Source organism: Oncorhynchus keta, unplaced genomic scaffold (genome assembly GCF_023373465.1).
Source record: "Oncorhynchus keta strain PuntledgeMale-10-30-2019 unplaced genomic scaffold, Oket_V2 Un_contig_21582_pilon_pilon, whole genome shotgun sequence".
Lineage (NCBI taxonomy): Eukaryota > Metazoa > Chordata > Actinopteri > Salmoniformes > Salmonidae > Oncorhynchus > Oncorhynchus keta.
In genome coordinates this window covers 77,501-96,325 of record NW_026282513.1, presented here as the reverse complement: position 1 = coordinate 96,325, position 18,825 = coordinate 77,501, and the positions used below count along the sequence as shown (strand labels likewise).

Here is an 18,825-nt window from a genome sequence, read left to right as displayed (position 1 = left end):
CAATGCTGCCCTATAGGACTCCATATGAGACTCCCAATGCTGCCCTATAGGACTCCATATGAGACTCCCAATGCTGCCCTATAGGGACTCCATATGGGACTCCCAATGCTGCCCTATAGGACTCCATATGAGACTCCCAATGCTGCCCTATAGGACTCCATATGAGACTCCCAATGCTGCCCTATAGGACTCCATATGGGACTCCCAATACTGCCCTATAGGACTCCATATGAGACTCCCAATGCTGCCTATGGGACTCCATATGAGACTCCCAATGCTGCCCTATGGGACTCCATATAGACTCCCAATGCTGCCCTATAGGACTCCATATGAGACTCCCAATGCTGCCCTATAGGACTCCATATGAGACTCCCAATGCTGCCTATGGGACTCCATATGAGACTCCCAATGCTGCCCTATAGGACTCCATATGGGACTCCCAATGCTGATAGGACTCCATATGAGACTCCCAATGCTGCCCTATGGACCCTATGGGACTCCCAATGCTGCCCTATAGGACTCATATGACTCCCAATGCTGCCCTATGGGACTCCATATGAGACTCCCAATGCTGCCCTATAGGACTCCATATGAGACTCCCAATGCTGCCCTATGCCCATATGGGACTCCCAATGCTGCCCTATGCCCTATGGGACTCCATATGAGACTCCCAATGCTGCCCTATGCCCTATAGGACTCCATATGAGACTCCCAATGCTGCCCTATGGGACTCCATATGAGAATTCCAATGCTGCCCTATGGGACTCCATATGAGACTCCCAATGCTGCCCTATAGGACTCCATATGGGACTCCCAATGCTGCCCTATGGGACTCCTTATGAGACTCCCAATGCTGCCCTATGCCCTATGGGACTCCCAATGCTGCCCTATGCCCTATGGGACTCCATATGGGACTCCCAATGCTGCCCTATGCCCTATAGGACTCCATATGAGACTCCCAATGCTGCCCTATGGGACTCCATAGAGAATCCCAATGCTGCCCTATAGGACTCCATATGGGACTCCCAATGCTGCCCTATGGGACTCCATATGAGACTCCCAATGCTGCCCTATGCCCTATGGGACTCCCATATGCCCTAGGGACTCCCAATGCTGCCCTATGGGACTCCATATGGGACTCCCAATGCTGCCCTATGGGACTCCACATGAGACTCCCAATGCTGCCATATGGGACTCCATATGGGACTCCCAATGCTGCCCTATGGGACCCCAATGCTATAGGACTCCATATGGGACTCCCAATGCTGCCCTATGGGACTCCATATGGGACTCCCAATGCTGCCATATGCCCTATATGACTCCATATGAGACTCCCAATGCTGCCCTATGGGACTCCATATGAGAATCCCAATGCTGCCCTATGGGACTCCATGAGAATCCCAATGCTGCCCTATGGGACTCCATATGAGAATCCCAATGCTGCCCTATGGGACTCCATATGAGAATCCCAATGCTGCCCTATGGGACTCCATATGAGACTCCCAATGCTGCCCTATAGCCCTATGAGACTCCCAATGCTGCCCTATGGGACTCCCAATGCTGCCCTATTGGACTCCATATGAGACTCCCAATGCTGCCCTATGGGACTCCATATGAGACTCCCAATGCTGCCCTATGGGACTCCATAGACTCCCAATGCTGCCCTATGGGACTCCATATGAGACTCCCAATGCTGCCCTATGGGACTCCATATGAGAATCCCAATGCTGCCCTATAGGACTCCATATGAGACTCCCAATGCTGCCCTATGGGACTATATGGACTCCAATGCTGCCCTATAGGGAGACTCCCAATGCTGCCCTATAGGACTCCATATGAGACTCCCAATGCTGCCCTATGCTCCATATGGGACTCCATACTCCATATGGGACTCCCAATGCTGCCCTATAGGACTCCATATGAGACTCCCAATGCTGCCCTATGCCCTATGGGACTCTATATGGGACTCCCAATGCTGCCCCTATGGGACTCCCATATGGGACTCCCAATGCTGCCCTATGGGACTCCATATGGGACTCCCAATGCTGCCATATGCCCCATGGGACTCCATATGGGACTCCCAATGCTGCTTTATGCCCTATGGACTCCCAATGCTGCCCTATAGGACTCCATATGGGACTCCCAATGCTTCCCTATGGGACTCCATGAGACTCCCAATGCTGCCCTATGGGACTCCATATGGGACTCCCAATGCTGCCCTATGGGACTCCATATGAGACTCCCAATGCTGCCCTATGGGACTCCATATGAGAATCCCAATGCTGCCCTATGGGACTCCATATGAGAATCCCAATGCTGCCCTATGCCCTATGGGACTCCATATGGGACTCCCAATGCTGCCCTATAGGACTCCATATGAGACTCCCAATGCTGCCCTATGGACTCCATATGAGACTCCCAATGCTGCCCTATGGGACTCCATATGAGACTCCCAATGCTGCCCTATGGGACTCCATATGAGACTCCCAATGCTGCCCTATGGGACTCCATATGAGAATCCCAATGCTGCCCTATGCCTATGGGACTCCATATGAGAATCCCAATGCTGCCCTATGGGACTCCATATGAGACTCCCAATGCTGCCCTATGGGACTCCATATGAGACTCCCAATGCTCCATATGAGACTCCCAATGCTGCCTATAGGACTCCATATGAGACTCCCAATGCTGCCCTATGGACTCCATATGAGAATCCCAATGCTGCCCTATGCCCATATGGGACTCCCAATATGGACTCCATATGAGAATCCCAATGCTGCCCTATGGGACTCCATATGCTGCTATAGGACTCCATATGGGACTCCCAATGCTGCCCTATGGGACTCCATATGAGACTCCCAATGCTGCCCTATGCCCTATGGGACTCTATATGAGACTCCCAATGCTGCTTTATGCCCTATGGGACTCCCAATATGGGACTCCATATGGGACTCCCAATGCTGCCCTATGGGACTCCATATGGGACTCCCAATGCTGCCATATGCCCCATGGGACTCCATATGGGACTCCCAATGCTGCTTTATGCCCTATGGGACTCCCAATGCTGCCCTATGGACTCCATATGGGACTCCCAATGCTTCCCTATGGGACTCCATATGACTCCCAATGCTGCCATATGCCCTATGGGACTCCATATGAGACTCCCAATGCTGCCCTATGGGACTCCATATGAGACTCCCAATGCTGCCCTATGGACTCCATGGGACTCCCAATGCTGCATATGGGACTCCCAATGCTGCCCTATGGGACTCCATATGAGACTCCCAATGCTGCCCTATAGGACTCCATATGGGACTCCCAATGCCCTATGGGACTCCATATGGGACTCCCAATGCTGCCCTATGGGACTCCTCCCAATGCTGCCCTATGGGACTCCATATGAGAATCCCAATGCTGCCCTATGCCCTATGGGACTCCATATGGGACTCCCAATGCTGCCCTATGGGACTCCATATGGGACTCCCAATGCTGCCCTATGGGACTTCACATGAGACTCCCAATGCTGCCCTATGGGACTCCATATGAGAATCCCAATGCTGCCCTATGGGACTCCATATGAGAATCCCAATGCTGCCCTATGCCCTATGGGACTCCATATGAGAATCCCAATGCTGCCCTATGGGACTCCATATGAGAATCCCAATGCTGCCCCCTATGGGACTCCATATGGGACTCCCAATGCTGCCCTATTCGACTCCATATGAGAATCCCAATGCTGCCCTATGGGACTCCATATGAGACTCCCAATGCTGCCCTATTGGACTCCATATGAGATTCCCAATGCTGCCCTATGCCCTATGGGACTCCCAATGCTGCCCTATGCCCTATGGGACTCCATATGGGACTCCCAATGCTGCCCTATGCCCTATAGGACTCCATATGAGACTCCCAATGCTGCCCTATGGGACTCCATATGAGACTCCCAATGCTGCCCTATGGGACTCCATATGAGAATCCCAATGCTGCCCTATAGGACTCCATATGGGACTCCCAATGCTGCCCTATGGGACTCCATATGAGACTCCCAATGCTGCCCTATGCCCTATGGGACTCTATATGGGACTCGCAATGCAGCCCTATGCCCTATGGGACTCCATATGAGACTCCCAATGCTGCCCTATGGGACTCCATATGGGACTCCCAATGCTGCCCTATGGGACTCCACATGAGACTCCCAATGCTGCCATATGCCCTATGGGACTCCCAATGCTGCCCTATGGGACTCCATATGACTCCCAATGCTGCCCTATGGGACTCCATATGGGACTCCCAATGCTGCCCTATGCCCTATGGGACTCCATATGAGACTCCCAATGCTGCCCTATGCTCCATATGAGAATCCCAATGCTGCCCTATGGGACTCCATATGAGACTCCCAATGCTGCCCTATGGGACTCCATATGAGACTCCCAATGCTGCCCTATGGGACTCCATATGAGACTCCCAATGCTGCCCTATAGGACTCCATATGAGACTCCCAATGCTGCCCTATGGGACTCCATATGAGACTCCCAATGCTGCCCTATGGGACTCCATATGAGACTCCCAATGCTGCCCTATGGGACTCCATATGAGACTCCCAATGCTGCCCTATGGGACTCCATATGAGACTCCCAATGCTGCCCTATGGGACTCCATATGAGACTCCCAATGCTGCCCTATAGGACTCCATATGAGACTCCCAATGCTGCCCTATGGGACTCCATATGAGACTCCCAATGTTCAGTTGTCCAGTTTTGTACCAGAGAATTTCTTTGGATAGTAAAATTGAAGCTTAGAGACAAAAAAACATGATGTTGGGCCCTTCCACTGTTTTCACACTGCGATATTGACTCATCATATATGGTTAAAACAGAATATACTCCAAAGCGGGGAAAATAATACCATTTATACAACTCATATCCATAGCACTGGAGAATAAAACTTATGTTATGTGTTTGCAGGAACATACTGTAACATACTTATTATAGGCTTACTGTAAAATGACTAAAACCAAATCGAAACATTGTAAATTATAATTGACTTACATTCATACAGTTTCTTGACCGTGTCCAGCTTGCTAATAACACCAAAATGAAAGGTAGACAGTCAGGGAGCATCGCAAATTTAAAAAAGGATGGATAGAGGACAATTTGTTTTTGCACTTTTGGACGGTGTGGAAATATAACCAGTTTTCAGTGCGGCCCTCCGGACCTCGTTGAAGACCGAATGCGGCCCCCGGAGCAAAATGATCTGGACACCTCTGCTATAACCCGTTAAACCAACTAACCTATAATATTAGCTATGATTATATATATTTTTTTTTTACCCCCATGAGTTGTAGCCTATGATTGCTAACCCGTATATTGGTTAATGAAAAAATACACAGTCAGTCAGCGAGCGACCCAGCGATTCTGCTGTGTGCGGGAGTGTTCAGATCTCCATGCGGATGTGACATTTCAGAGAAGAGCGCGACCGCCATTTTGAGTTTTTACCTCAAACTCAACATCACAAACCAAGGAAGCGGGTGAGAGGCTCTGACTGTGACCGGGCACAATTTATTCATTGAACAGACGTTTTGAAATGCGACAAGGTGCTGCATTTTGTTGCTAATATTATTTACGGTGATTTAATGTGTGGGAAAAGTCGATATCGGGCTGTGGCATCGCTATCACCCTAAACTTCTAAATTACTGCGATTCCAAATTAGAAGCAGGTTTGAATGGATAGCTTTTTTCTCTGCTCTCCCCCAGACGAGGGACAATCGGAGGAGCACACGGACTGGGAATATCGAAGGGAAAGTTGTATTTCAATGTGCATTGATAGTTTATGAACATTTGTTTTCCCTGATTGACTAATTTCGTTTAGTCGGCTGCCTTGTTGTGCCAGTTGGCTTTAAAACAGGGCAACAGTATTTGTTTCTCAGGCTGCAGGTCGTGAGTTGTCTTTCTCACTTCACCAAATTGCCCCATATTACCCGGGGTAAAAGTCGGATTTATTTAATTCAACGGGTCTCCCTTTTTTGGAGCCGTAGTCATCACCACCGTCGGCGACTTGCACCCATCAAGGCGCCGAGATTGGGCGAATAGCAAGCAAATACGTCCGCGTTTCTCTGCCTGCTCCCCCCACCGACCTCCTCCCCTCAATCCCCGGCGCTGACGGGAGACAAGGCCGAGGTTGTTTTAGAACAGGCCCAGACGACCAGGTTTGACCTGTCTAGTCCACCTCCGCACCCTCAAACACCTCGCCAACAACAACCCAGTAACCGGCTCCCCGCGGATCCAGCAACAGACAAGTTCGAGGGGAACAAAGACAACAGGCATCATCATCATCATCTCCTCTTCACAACAGTTGCCAACATGAACCACCACCACACTCAACAACAGCAGAAAGCCGGCGAGCAACAACTTAGCGAGCCCGAGGATATGGAGATGGAAGGTAGGAAAAAGCCACGGGAAGGGGACGATAAACTAACACAACAATTACATGAAAAAAATAGTTGGAAGTGTTAATTAACTAATGTATCCGTCACTGTAAACATCAAGGCCCAGACTGAATGGTCACAACTCATTTTTGCTGATGATGCGTCCATTGCAGCAGCAGCATCTGACCTCGTTTAAGTCAGTAGCCAAAACGTTAGCTTAGCTTTAACTTAAGTGTTTGTTGACATGTCAAATACAAGCGTCGCTGGGGATGTAAAAACTAGTTTAGTTATAACGTTGGACGAGCCGGTAACGAGCCGAGACTCGCTAACTCACATCGCACATATGCAACTGGCAGGTTAGCAGCACATTCACGGACTGATTTCTTGCACCCTCACGGTCTTTGACGCTAAGCTAACTAGCTAGCTCGTCCAAGTCGGCGTGATTAAACGTGGCGCAGTCAACTTGGTAACTAAACGATGGTCAAAACATCCGTTTTGGTTTAACGTAAGACAACACGAGTGAAACATTACATAAAACCCACATGTTTTTATTTTTTTTTTACAGTATATTTACAACCGTCGTATATCTGTCACCTAAACAAGCTTAACTTACATGGATTTTTTATATTTGTATCAGTTGGCTAGTTAGCAATAGCATGTACAATTCATTCATCGCGGTTAGCTAGCCAACCTACTCGTTGCCAAAATAAACCCGGGGGGAAAATAGCTCTCACTCGCGCTACAAAATCGTTCGTTTGTGCCCCGGTCACGGGGGTTAACGGTAACATATTTATAGTCTGGATGTTACACTCCCGTCGATGTTTTGTAAACAGTAGCCCACTTTAGCTAAAGTTATAGCTTGTTTCACATGACTCTTTGAGCCTACGCATGCCGTTTTAACAATGGCTATTATAATGACCCAGCAGCTTATTCGGCAAAATGTTGCTATTTACTTACACATTTGACAGACCAATGTGTTAGTTAGTTGAGGTATTTTTTTTTACAGGGATCTCATGGCTACGCTGCGTTTACTATTTGTTTGCCTAACTAGCCAACCCGACTGTGTAATGTATTTGTAATTAGCTAACTAACGTCAGCTAGCCGCTAATCAGCGAACGGTAGCCAAGCTACAGTAGCTAGGTAACAGTAGCCAGGCTACAGTAGCCAGGTAACAAGGTACGATCACTCAGTTTAGTTGTAAAACAAGATATGTATAATTTTATAAATTTGTATTTGTAATATAATTGTTTTTTTTCTGATTTTTTTTGTTAACTGAAAATGGTTGGCCCTTTTTTAGTGACCGTTATTAGGAGGCCTCTCCGTGGACCGGGGGGGTGTGTGGCGATTCCAAGATGGCGGACACTTAGCTAGCATTTTAAAGCGATCCGTTTGAAGCAAGGCCCTTCGCTGTTTGTTTACGTTTTTATAAAGGGAATGGTTTGCATCATCGTCATTGAAACTCGCGTGTCATTTATATGGGATTTTCAAATGAGCCAGGTATACATTAAATAATCATGTAGCTAGCTAGATGGCTAACTCATTTAGCAGTGGTGATATCTATCTACCTATTTCATTAGCTAGCATAGAGGTACTAGCTAGCTTACAATTCAAGTTAATCAACACAGATGCGTCAGTTTGGTTTTGCCGTACATCAACGGTAGTCTAAACCAGCTTTCCGAACTAACGTTACTGAAATATAAGCACCTGTGCCCAAAAGATGCCCGGAAATATGTAATGGTGCACAGCTAGATAGATGGCGTTTAGCCAAGTTGAGGATTTAGCCAACATAAGAACTCGAGGTGGGTGGCAGGGTTTATGTTTCTGCGGCAAGGCCTGCATGTGGAGGTTGCATCGACGCAGCCAGCGCGCGGGGGATTTGCTGCTTCATTGTATTGAAGACAACGCGCGTGGCTCGCCATTTTTTATGATCCCCCCATTAGGTTGGGACAGTCAACAACATTTCTGACAGTTTAGCAAAAATGTTCGTCAATAGCATGCACTTTTTTAGCATTATGATCATTTGTGATGCATAGGATGGAGATTACATATCATTCATCATTACCACAGGTGCATCAGTCCAACTGGTGTTTGGATGAGCAGATTCAGGTCTAGTTGAGGTGCATGATGGACAAGAGGCCTTCCACTGTAATAGTCATACACTACAACCAGTTGGTTTACATTGGCACCATGTCATTCTTATAACCATTTTCATTTTAACATCTTACTTAATGTACATAACTTAACACCAGTGGTTATTCCTGGCCTGGCCCCTTTCTCATCCCATCTGCTGAATACCATGCACTACTCTTACTTAATGTACCTAACTTAACACCAGTGGTAAGCACTCCTACTCTGAGATGCAGGACAAACTGATCCCAGATGAGCACTCCTATTGAGATGCAGGACAAACTGATCCTAGATGAGCACTCTTATTGAGATGCAGGACAAACTGATTCTAGAGCATCACTCCTACTGAGCTGCAGGACAAACTGATCTGAGATCAGCACTCCTACTGAGATGCAGGACAGACTCCTCCGGGGACAATTTTTTAAAGTTTTTTACAGCATTTTCTTTTGTTACATGTACAGTACCAGTCAAAAGTTCAGACACATCTACTCATTCAAGGGTTTTTCTTTATTTTACTATTTTCTATATTGTAGGAGAATAGTGAAGACATCAAAACTATGAAATAACATTTACATTTAAGTCATTTAGCAGACGCTCTTATCCAGAGCGACTTACAAATTGGATAACATATGGAATCATGTAATTACCAAAAAAAAGTGTTGAAATATATTTAGTTTGTTTGAGATTCTTCAAAGTAGCCATCCTTTGGGTTGATGAGTCCATATTTTGATGTACTTGTATTTTCAGTCATAACTGTTATAGAAGGTGCATTTATCACATTTATAGCTAAATAAATGCTGCAGTAGCTGTTTAACATATTTCTGCTGTTTTTTTAATTTTTTTTAAAGCAATTAAATGAATCACATATATATATATATATTTATCTACCTGCTACGGTGGCTGGTGGTCCAAAAAGTACATTTAATGCCCGATCCCACCTATCTGTCAACAGCCCTCTTGTGATTTCCAGGTAGTTGATTTATGGTTTTCCGACTCTCCCAACAGCGCTATTTATCGGGTTAATTTTAGATTAATGTTGATATTTTTCAGCCTTCAACCTGTGGCCACAAACAAGCTACATGGAGGCAATTCCAAAATATGTGATCTAATGCTAACTTTTCATAGCAAAACCTATTGTCTCATTCCCTGCATAGTGCTGTCTTTGGGTCTACCCCATGTGACCAAATCAAATGTATTTATATAGCCCTTCGTACATCAGCTGATATCTCAAAGTGCTGTACAGAAACGCAGCCTAAAACTCCAAACAGCAAGCAATGCAGGTGTAGAAGCACGGTGGCTAGGAAAAACTCCCTAGAAAGTCAGGAACCTAGGAAGAAACCAAGAGAGGAACCAGGCTATGTGGGGTGGCCAGTCCTCTTCTGGCTGTGCCGGGTGGAGATTATAACAGAACATGGCCAAGATGTTCAAATGTTCATAAATGACCAGCATGGTCCAATTATTATTATAAGGCAGAACAGTTGAAACTGGAGCAGCAGCACGGCCAGGTGGACTGGGGACAGCAAGGAGTCATCATGTCAGGTAGTCCTGAGGCATGGTCCTAGGGCTCAGGTCCTCAGAGAGAGAGATTCGAGAGAGCACACTTAAATTCACACAGGACACCGAATAGGACAGGAGAAGTACTCCAGATATAACAAACTGACCCTAGCCCCTGACACAAAACTACTGCAGCATAAATACTGGAGGCTGAGACAGGAGGGGTCAGGAGACACTGTGGCCCCATCCGAGGACACCCCGGAGAGGGCCAAACAGGAAGGATATAACCCCACCCACTTTGCCAAAGCACAGCCCCCACCCCACTAGAGGGATATCTTCAACCACCAATTTACCATCCTGAGACAAGGCTGAGTATAGCCCACAAAGATCTCATGCGGCACAACCCAAGGGGGGGGTCAGCAAGGGGGGGAGGGTCAACCCAACCCAGACAGGATGATCACATCAGTGACTCAACCCACTCAGGTGACGCACCCCTCCCAGGGACCGGTATGAGAGAGCCCCAGTAAGCCAGTGACTCAGCCCCTGTAATAGGGTTAGAGGCAGAGAATCCCAGTGGAAAGAGGGAACCGGCCAGGCAGAGACAGCAAGGGTGGTTCGTTGCTCCAGAGCCTTTCCGTTCACCTTCCCACTCCTGGGCCAGACTACACTCAATCATATGACCTACTGAAGAGATGAGTCTTCAGTAAAGACTTAAAGGTTGAGACCGAGTTTGCTTCTCTGACATGGGTAGGCAGACCGTTCCATAAAAATGGAGCTCTATAGGAGAAATGGGAATGGTGACCTGGTCAAACCTATTGTCCCATTCCCTGTATAGTGCTGCCTTTGGGTCTACCCTATTGGCCCATTGCCTGTATAGTGCTGCCTTTGGGTCTACCCTATTGGCCCATTGCCTGTATAGTGCTGCCTTTGGGTCTACCCTATTGGCCCATTCCCTGTATAGTGCTGCCTTTGGTTCTACCCTATTGGCCCATTCCCTGCATAGTGCTGCCTTTGGGTCTACCCTATTGGCCCATTCCTGTCTTTGGGTGTATAGTGCTGCCTTTGGGTCTACCCTATTGGCCCATTCCCTGCATAGTGCTGCCTTTGGGTCTACCCTATTGGCCCATTCCCTGTATAGTGCTGTCTTTGGGTCTACCCTATTGGCCCATTCCCTGCATAGTGCTGCCGTTGGGTCTACCCTATTGGCCCATTCCCTGCACAGTGCTGCCTTTGGGTCTACCCTATTGGCCCATTCCCTGCACAGTGCTGCCTTTGGGTCTACCCCATGTGACCTGGTCAAACCTATTGCTCCTTTTGCTGTGGTGCTGCGCCACGGCAAAATCATTATCGCCACACCAACAACAACAACAACAGAACATGAACAAATATTTCTGCTGAGGAGCATTTTGTATCTGCGATATCATTCCACATGTACTTTTCCTCTGCAAACAAAACAAGTACATAATAATAAGAATCTAACAACCCCATAGTAGAATATTTGTATCTGTTTACCTTGTCTGCTTGTTGTTCTATGCTAGATACATATTCCTCTCGTGGCTCATCCCTGTTCTCAGTGCCACAGGGAGGGAAACATGCAGTCTGACAAGAAGTTAAGAATGGTTGTGCATTAAATCTCAGAAACAGCTGTTTTAAAGGCTTTTTGTTAAAAAAAAGAGAGAAATCCCAGCTTTCCAGTCCTACTTGTATTTATTTCTCATCTCCTAAATATGCGCGAACGTTGCCGTTTTAAACCCAGGATGTTTAGCAGAAGCATGTTAACACTGACATGTGCCCAGGGGAGAGTGGGGTGAAATGTAACGTCTGCCAATTGTAGGGTGGCTTGGGGTACGTCGTCTCTCTCCTTCCAATTTCATTTATTTTGGAATGACATAAAAAAATTGTGAGTCAGATAATATTTATTTGTTGAGAAAGAGTAGTGAAAACAAGGGAAAGTGTTTGTGGGGGATAGTGACGAAGTGGTTTCTGTGAGAAGTACAGGCAGGGGGCTTGTTACTCCGGGTGGAGATTTACCCCAAGTTACCCGAACAAGTAGGCCTACATTATATTCAGTGTTTATGCACGTTTATTTTTGTGACATAAAATTAATCAATATGATAATAACTAGTTAAAAGATTACATATGAGAGCTGCGCAGTGGTCTAAGACACTGCATCTCAGTGCTAGAGGCTATATGGGCGGCAGGGTAGCCTAGTGGTTAGAGCGTTGGACTAGTAACCGAAAGGTTGCCAGTTCAAATCCCCGAGCTGACAAGGTACAAATCTGTTGTTCTGCCCCTGAACAGGCAGTTAACCCACTTCCGAGGCCGTCATTGAAAATAAGAATTTGTTCTAAAATTAAAAAAGGCACTACAGTACCTGGTTCAGCGGTCTAAGACACTGCATCTCAGTGCTAGAACAGGCACTCTGGAGCCCGGCCCCCTGAACAGGCACTCGGGAGCCCGGCCCCCTCAACAGGCACTCGGGAGCCCGGCCCCCTCAACAGGCACTCGGGAGCCCGGCCCCCTCAACAGGCACTCGGGAGCCCGGCCCCCTGAACAGGCACTCTGGAGCCCGGCCCCCTGAACAGGCACTCTGGAGCCCGGCCCCCTGAACAGGCACTCGGGAGCCCGGCCCCCTGAACAGGCACTCGGGAGCCCGGCCCCCTGAGCAGGCACTCGGGAGCCCGGCCCCCTGAGCAGGCACTCGGGAGCCCGGCCCCCTGAACAGGCACTCGGGAGCCCGGCCCCCTGAACAGGCACTCGGCTCGCGGCTGAATCTAGTTGAGGATCCCTGGAATAGGGAGTCGTCAGGGACGCAGGCTGAGTGACAGGTGTCGTTAGCTGCCTGTATCACTACAGTACCTGGTTCAGTGGTCTAAGACACTGCATCTCAGTGCTAGAGGCTATACCACTACATTACCTGGTTCAGCGGTCTAAGACACTGCATCTCAGTGCTAGAGGCTATATCACTACAGTACCTGGTTCAGTGGTCTAAGACACTGCATCTCAGTGCTAGAGGCTATATCACTACAGTACCTGGTTCAGTGGTCTAAGACACTGCATCTCAGTGCTAGAGGATATATCATTACAGTACCTGGTTCAGCGGTCTAAGACACTGCATCTCAGTGCTAGAGGCTATATCACTACAGTACCTGGTTCAGTGGTCTAAGACACTGCATCTCAGTGCTAGAGGCTATATCACTACAGTACCTGGTTCAGTGGTCTAAGACACTGCATCTCAGTGCTAGAGGCTATATCACTAGAGTACCTGGTTCAGTGGTCTAAGACACTGCATCTCAGTGCTAGAGGCTATATCACTACAGTACCTGGTTCAGTGGTCTAAGACACTGCATCTCAGTGCTAGAGGCTATACCACTACAGTACCTGGTTCAGTGGTCTAAGACACTGCATCTCAGTGCTAGAGGCTATACCACTACAGTACCTGGTTCAGTGGTCTAAGACACTGCATCTCAGTGCTAGAGGCTATATCACTACAGTACCTGGTTCAGTGGTCTAAGACACTGCATCTCAGTGCTAGAGGCTACTAAAATGGTTATGTTTTTGTCAAAAAATATATTTCTTTTTTCAAATTGACTACAAAGAAGCACAATCTCCATATTATTTGTAAATATATTTTTATTTTATTTAAGCAAGTCGGTTAAGAACAAATTCTTAATTTACAGTGACTGCCTACCCCGGCCAAACCCTCCCGTAACCCGGACGACGCTGGGCAAATGGTGCACCCCCCCTATGGGACTTCAATCACGTCCGGTTGTGATCCAGCCCAGGATTGAACCAGGGTCTGTAGTGACGCCTCTAGCACTGAGATGCAGTGCTTTAGACCGCTGCACCACCTGGGAGCCCACTCGGGAGCCCGGCCCCCTGAACAGGCATTCGGGAGCCCGGCCCCCTGAACAGGCATTCGGGAGCCCGCCCCCTGAACAGGCATTCGGGAGCCCGGCCCCCTGAACAGGCACTCGGGAGCCCGGCCCCCTGAACAGGCACTCGGCAGCCCGGCCCCCTGAACAGGCACTCGGCAGCCCGGCCCCCTGAACAGGCACTCGGGAGCCCGGCCCCCTGAACAGGCACTCGGGAGCCCGGCCCCCTGAACAGGCACTCGGGAGCCCGGCCCCTGAACAGGCACTCGGGAGCCCGGCCCCCTGAACAGGCACTCGGGAGCCCGGCCCCCTGAACAGGCACTCGGGAGCCCGGCCCCCTGAACAGCCACTCGGGAGCCCGGCCCCCCGAACAGCCACTCGGGAGCCCGGCCCCCCGAACAGCCACTCGGGAGCCCGGCCCCCTGAACAGCCACTCGGGAGCCCGGCCCCCTGAACAGCTACTCGGCTCGCGGCTGAATCTAGTTGAGGATCCCTGGAATAGGGAGTCGTCAGGGAAGCAGGCTGAGTGACACGTGTCGTTAGCTGCCTGTAATCCACTTGGAAAAATGAGGCCAGTCTCGTGAGCGTGGCTCACTGGGGCTCCATATACACACACACACACACTCAGTACATGCAACCAGGCTCTCTCACACGGACACAGAAGAGATGACACTCATACTGCTAGGGTAGGTAAGGACACACTAATATATATATATTTATGAGATGCTTTTCTGTCATTCAAACTGACTGTAGAACTGCTGATAGAGACGAGGTATACTATACTGACTCTCACACTCTTAGTCTGACTCTCAAATGGTACCCTATTCTCTACACCTTCCCTAGGGGCCCTGGTCTAAAGTAGTGCACTATATAGGGAATAGTGTACCATTGGGCTCTGGTCTAAAGTAGTGCACTATATAGGGAATAGTGTACCATTGGGCACTGGTCTAAAGTAGTGCACTATATAGGGAATAGTGTACCATTGGGCTGTGGTCTAAAGTAGTGTACTACATAGGGAATAGTGTGCCATTGTGCTCTGGTCTAAAGTAGTGCACTATATAGGGAATAGTGTACCATTAGGGTCTGGTCTAAAGTAGTGCACTATATAGGGAATAGTGTACCATTAGGGTCTGGTCTAAAGTAGTGCACTATATAGGGAATAGTGTGCCATTAGGCTCTGGTCTAAAGTAGTGCACTATATAGGGAATAGTGTACCATTGGGCTCTGGTCTAAAGTAGTGCACTATATAGGGAATAGTGTACCATTGGGCTCTTGTCTAAAGTAGTGCACTATATAGGGAATAGGGTGCCGTTTGAGATACGGACTTCCTGCGTTGTTCTTCAGTAGACATCTTAGTTGTGATTGATTGAGACTAGTCCCGGGCTCTTTGTCTGGGTAATTACCTGCCTGAGTTCCTCCTGTCCCCTTCCTAAAGCAGCTACACAGGCTTGTGTGTGTGTCACAGAGGAGCTCACAGCTTAATCCTTCATTGTTACTAATTACCAGACTGCTGTAGTCGACACACAGACACACGGCTGCTGCTGCCTCGGCACTACAGTGTTCTTCCTGATGGTTAAAGATGACCAGACAGCGCATCCTGAATCGAGCCCTGGTTAAAAATAGTGCACTATATAGGGGATAGGGCCCATAGTGCACTACTTTAGACCAGAGCTATATGTAAGGGAATAGGGTGCCATAGTGCACTACTTTAGACCAGAGCTCTACGTAGGGAATAGGGTGCCATAGTGCACTACTTTAGACCAGAGCTATATGTAAGGGAATAGGGTGCCATAGTGCACTACTTTAGACCAGAGCTCTATGTAGGGAATAGGGCCCATAGTGCTCTACTTTAGACCAGAGCTCTATGTAAGGGAATAGGGTGCCATAGTGCATTACTTTAGACCAGAGCTCTATGTAAGGGAATAGGGCCCATAGTGCTCTACTTTAGACCAGAGCTCTATGTAGGGAATAGGGCCCATAGTGCACTACTTTAGACCAGAGCTCTATGTAGGGAAAAGGTCCCATAGTGCACTACTTTAGACCAGAGCTCTATGTAGGGAATAGGGCCCATAGTGCTCTACTTTAGACCAGAGCTCTATGTAGGGAATAGGGCCCATAGTGCACTACTTTAGACCAGAGCTCTATGTAGGGAATAGGGCCCATAGTGTACTACTTTAGACCAGAACTCTATGTAGGGAATAGGGCCCATAGTGCACTACTTTAGACCAGAGCTCTATGTAGGGAATAGGTCCCATAGTGCACTACTTTAGACCAGAACTCTATGGAGGGAGTAGGGTGCTATTTGGGATGCGTACAGCATGTTTAGATGGCAGGGAAATGAAGATTTAGCACAGACATCACAAGGAAACCACCTCACAGATCAGTGTTTTAAACTGACCCAGTCATCATAACCACCTCACAGATCAGTGTTTTAAACTGACCCAGTCATCATAACCACCTCACAGATCAGTGTTTTAAACTGACCCAGTCATCATAACTATAACAGATCAGTGTTTTAAACTGACCCAGTCATCATAACTATTACAGATCAGTGTTTTAAACTGACCCAGTCATCATAACCACCTCACAGATCAGTGTTTTAAACTGACCCAGTCATCATAACTATAACAGATCAGTGTTTTAAACTGACCCAGTCATCATAACTATAACAGATCAGTGTTTTAAACTGACCCAGTCATCATAACCACCTTACAGATCAGTGTTTTAAACTGACCCAGTCATCATAACCACCTTACAGATCAGTGTTTTAAACTGACCCAGTCATCATAACCACCTCACAGATCAGTGTTTTAAACTGACTCAGTCATCATAACTATAACAGATCAGTGTTTTAAACTGACCCAGTCATCATAACCACCTTACAGATCAGTGTTTTAAACTGACCCAGTCATCATAACCACCTTACAGATCAGTGTTTTAAACTGACCCAGTCATCATAACCACCTCACAGATCAGTGTTTTAAACTGACCCAGTCATCATAACTATTACAGATCAGTGTTTTAAACTGACCCAGTCATCATAACCACCTTACAGATCAGTGTTTTAAACTGACCCAGTCATCATAACCACCTCACAGATCAGTGTTTTAAACTGACCCAGTCATCATAACCACCAGACAGATCAGTGTTTTAAACTGACCCAGTCATCATAACCACCAGACAGATCAGTGTTTTAAACTGACCCAGTCATCATAACCACCTTACAGATCAGTGTTTTAAACTGACCCAGTCATCATAACTATAACAGATCAGTGTTTTAAACTGACCCAGTCATCATAACCACCTCACAGATCAGTGTTTTAAACTGACCCAGTCATCATAACCACCTCACAGATCAGTGTTTTAAACTGACCCAGTCATCATAACCACCAGACAGATCAGTGTTTTAAACTGACCCAGTCATCATAACCACCAGACAGATCAGTGTTTTAAACTGACCCAGTCATCATAACCACCTTACAGATCAGTGTTTTAAACTGACCCAGTCATCATAACCACCTCACAGATCAGTGTTTTAAACTGACCCAGTCATCATAACTATTACAGATCAGTGTTTTAAACTGACCCAGTCATCATAACCACCTCACAGATCAGTGTTTTAAACTGACCCAGTCATCATAACTATTACAGATCAGTGTTTTAAACTGACCCAGTCATCATAACCACCAGACAGATCAGTGTTTTAAACTGACCCAGTCATTAGAACCACCTCACAGATCAGGGTTTTAAACTGACCCAGTCATCATAACTATAACAGATCAGTGTTTTAAACTGACCCAGTCATCATAACTATAACAGATCAGTGTTTTAAACTGACCCAGTCATCATAACCACCTCACAGATCAGTGTTTTAAACTGACCCAGTCATCATAACCACCTCACAGATCAGTGTTTTAAACTGACCCAGTCATCATAACCACCTCACAGATCAGTGTTTTAAACTGACCCAGTCATCATAACCACCAGACAGATCAGTGTTTTAAACTGACCCAGTCATCATAACCACCTCACAGATCAGTGTTTTAAACTGACCCAGTCATCATAACTATAACAAATCAGTGTTTTAAACTGACCCAGTCATCATAACCACCAGACAGATCAGTGTTTTAAACTGACCCAGTCATCATAACCACCTCACAGATCAGTGTTTTAAACTGACCCAGTCATCATAACCACCTCACAGATCAGTGTTTTAAACTGACCCAGTCATCATAACCACCTTACAGATCAGTGTTTTAAACTGACCCAGTCATCATAACTATAACAGATCAGTGTTTTAAACTGACCCAGTCATCATAACCACCTCACAGATCAGTGTTTTAAACTGACCCAGTCATCATAACTATAACAGATCAGTGTTTTAAACTGACCCAGTCATCATAACCACCTCACAGATCAGTGTTTTAAACTGACCCAGTCATCATAACCACCTCACAGATCAGTGTTTTAAACTGACCCAGTCATCATAACTATAACAGATCAGTGTTTTAAACTGACCCAGTCATCATAACTATAACAGATCAGTGTTTTAAACTGACCCAGTCATCATAACCACCTTACAGATCAGTGTTTTAAACTGACCCAGTCATCATAACCACCTTACAGATCAGTGTTTTAAACTGACCCAGTCATCATAACCACCTCACAGATCAGTGTTTTAAACTGACCCAGTCATCATAACCACCTCACAGATCAGTGTTTTAAACTGACCCAGTCATCATAACTATAACAGATCAGTGTTTTAAACTGACCCAGTCATCATAACCACCTCACAGATCAGTGTTTTAAACTGACCCAGTCATCATAACTATAACAGATCAGTGTTTTAAACTGACCCAGTCATCATAACCACCATACAGATCAGTGTTTTAAACTGACCCAGTCA

The 18,825-nt window shown here is 47.0% G+C and overlaps 1 protein-coding gene across 1 annotated transcript in view; it reads left to right on the top strand.

Moving 5' to 3' along the window:
* The first annotated feature begins 6,049 nt into the window (after positions 1 to 6,049).
* Positions 6,050 to 18,825, top strand: part of LOC127921153 (ubiquitin carboxyl-terminal hydrolase 7-like) — an 82,433-nt gene continuing 69,657 nt past the window's right edge. Inside the window, 1 exon segment of the mRNA XM_052504965.1 lies at positions 6,050 to 6,437. Coding sequence (XP_052360925.1) covers positions 6,359 to 6,437 — 79 coding nt within the window. The 5' untranslated portion in view covers positions 6,050 to 6,358.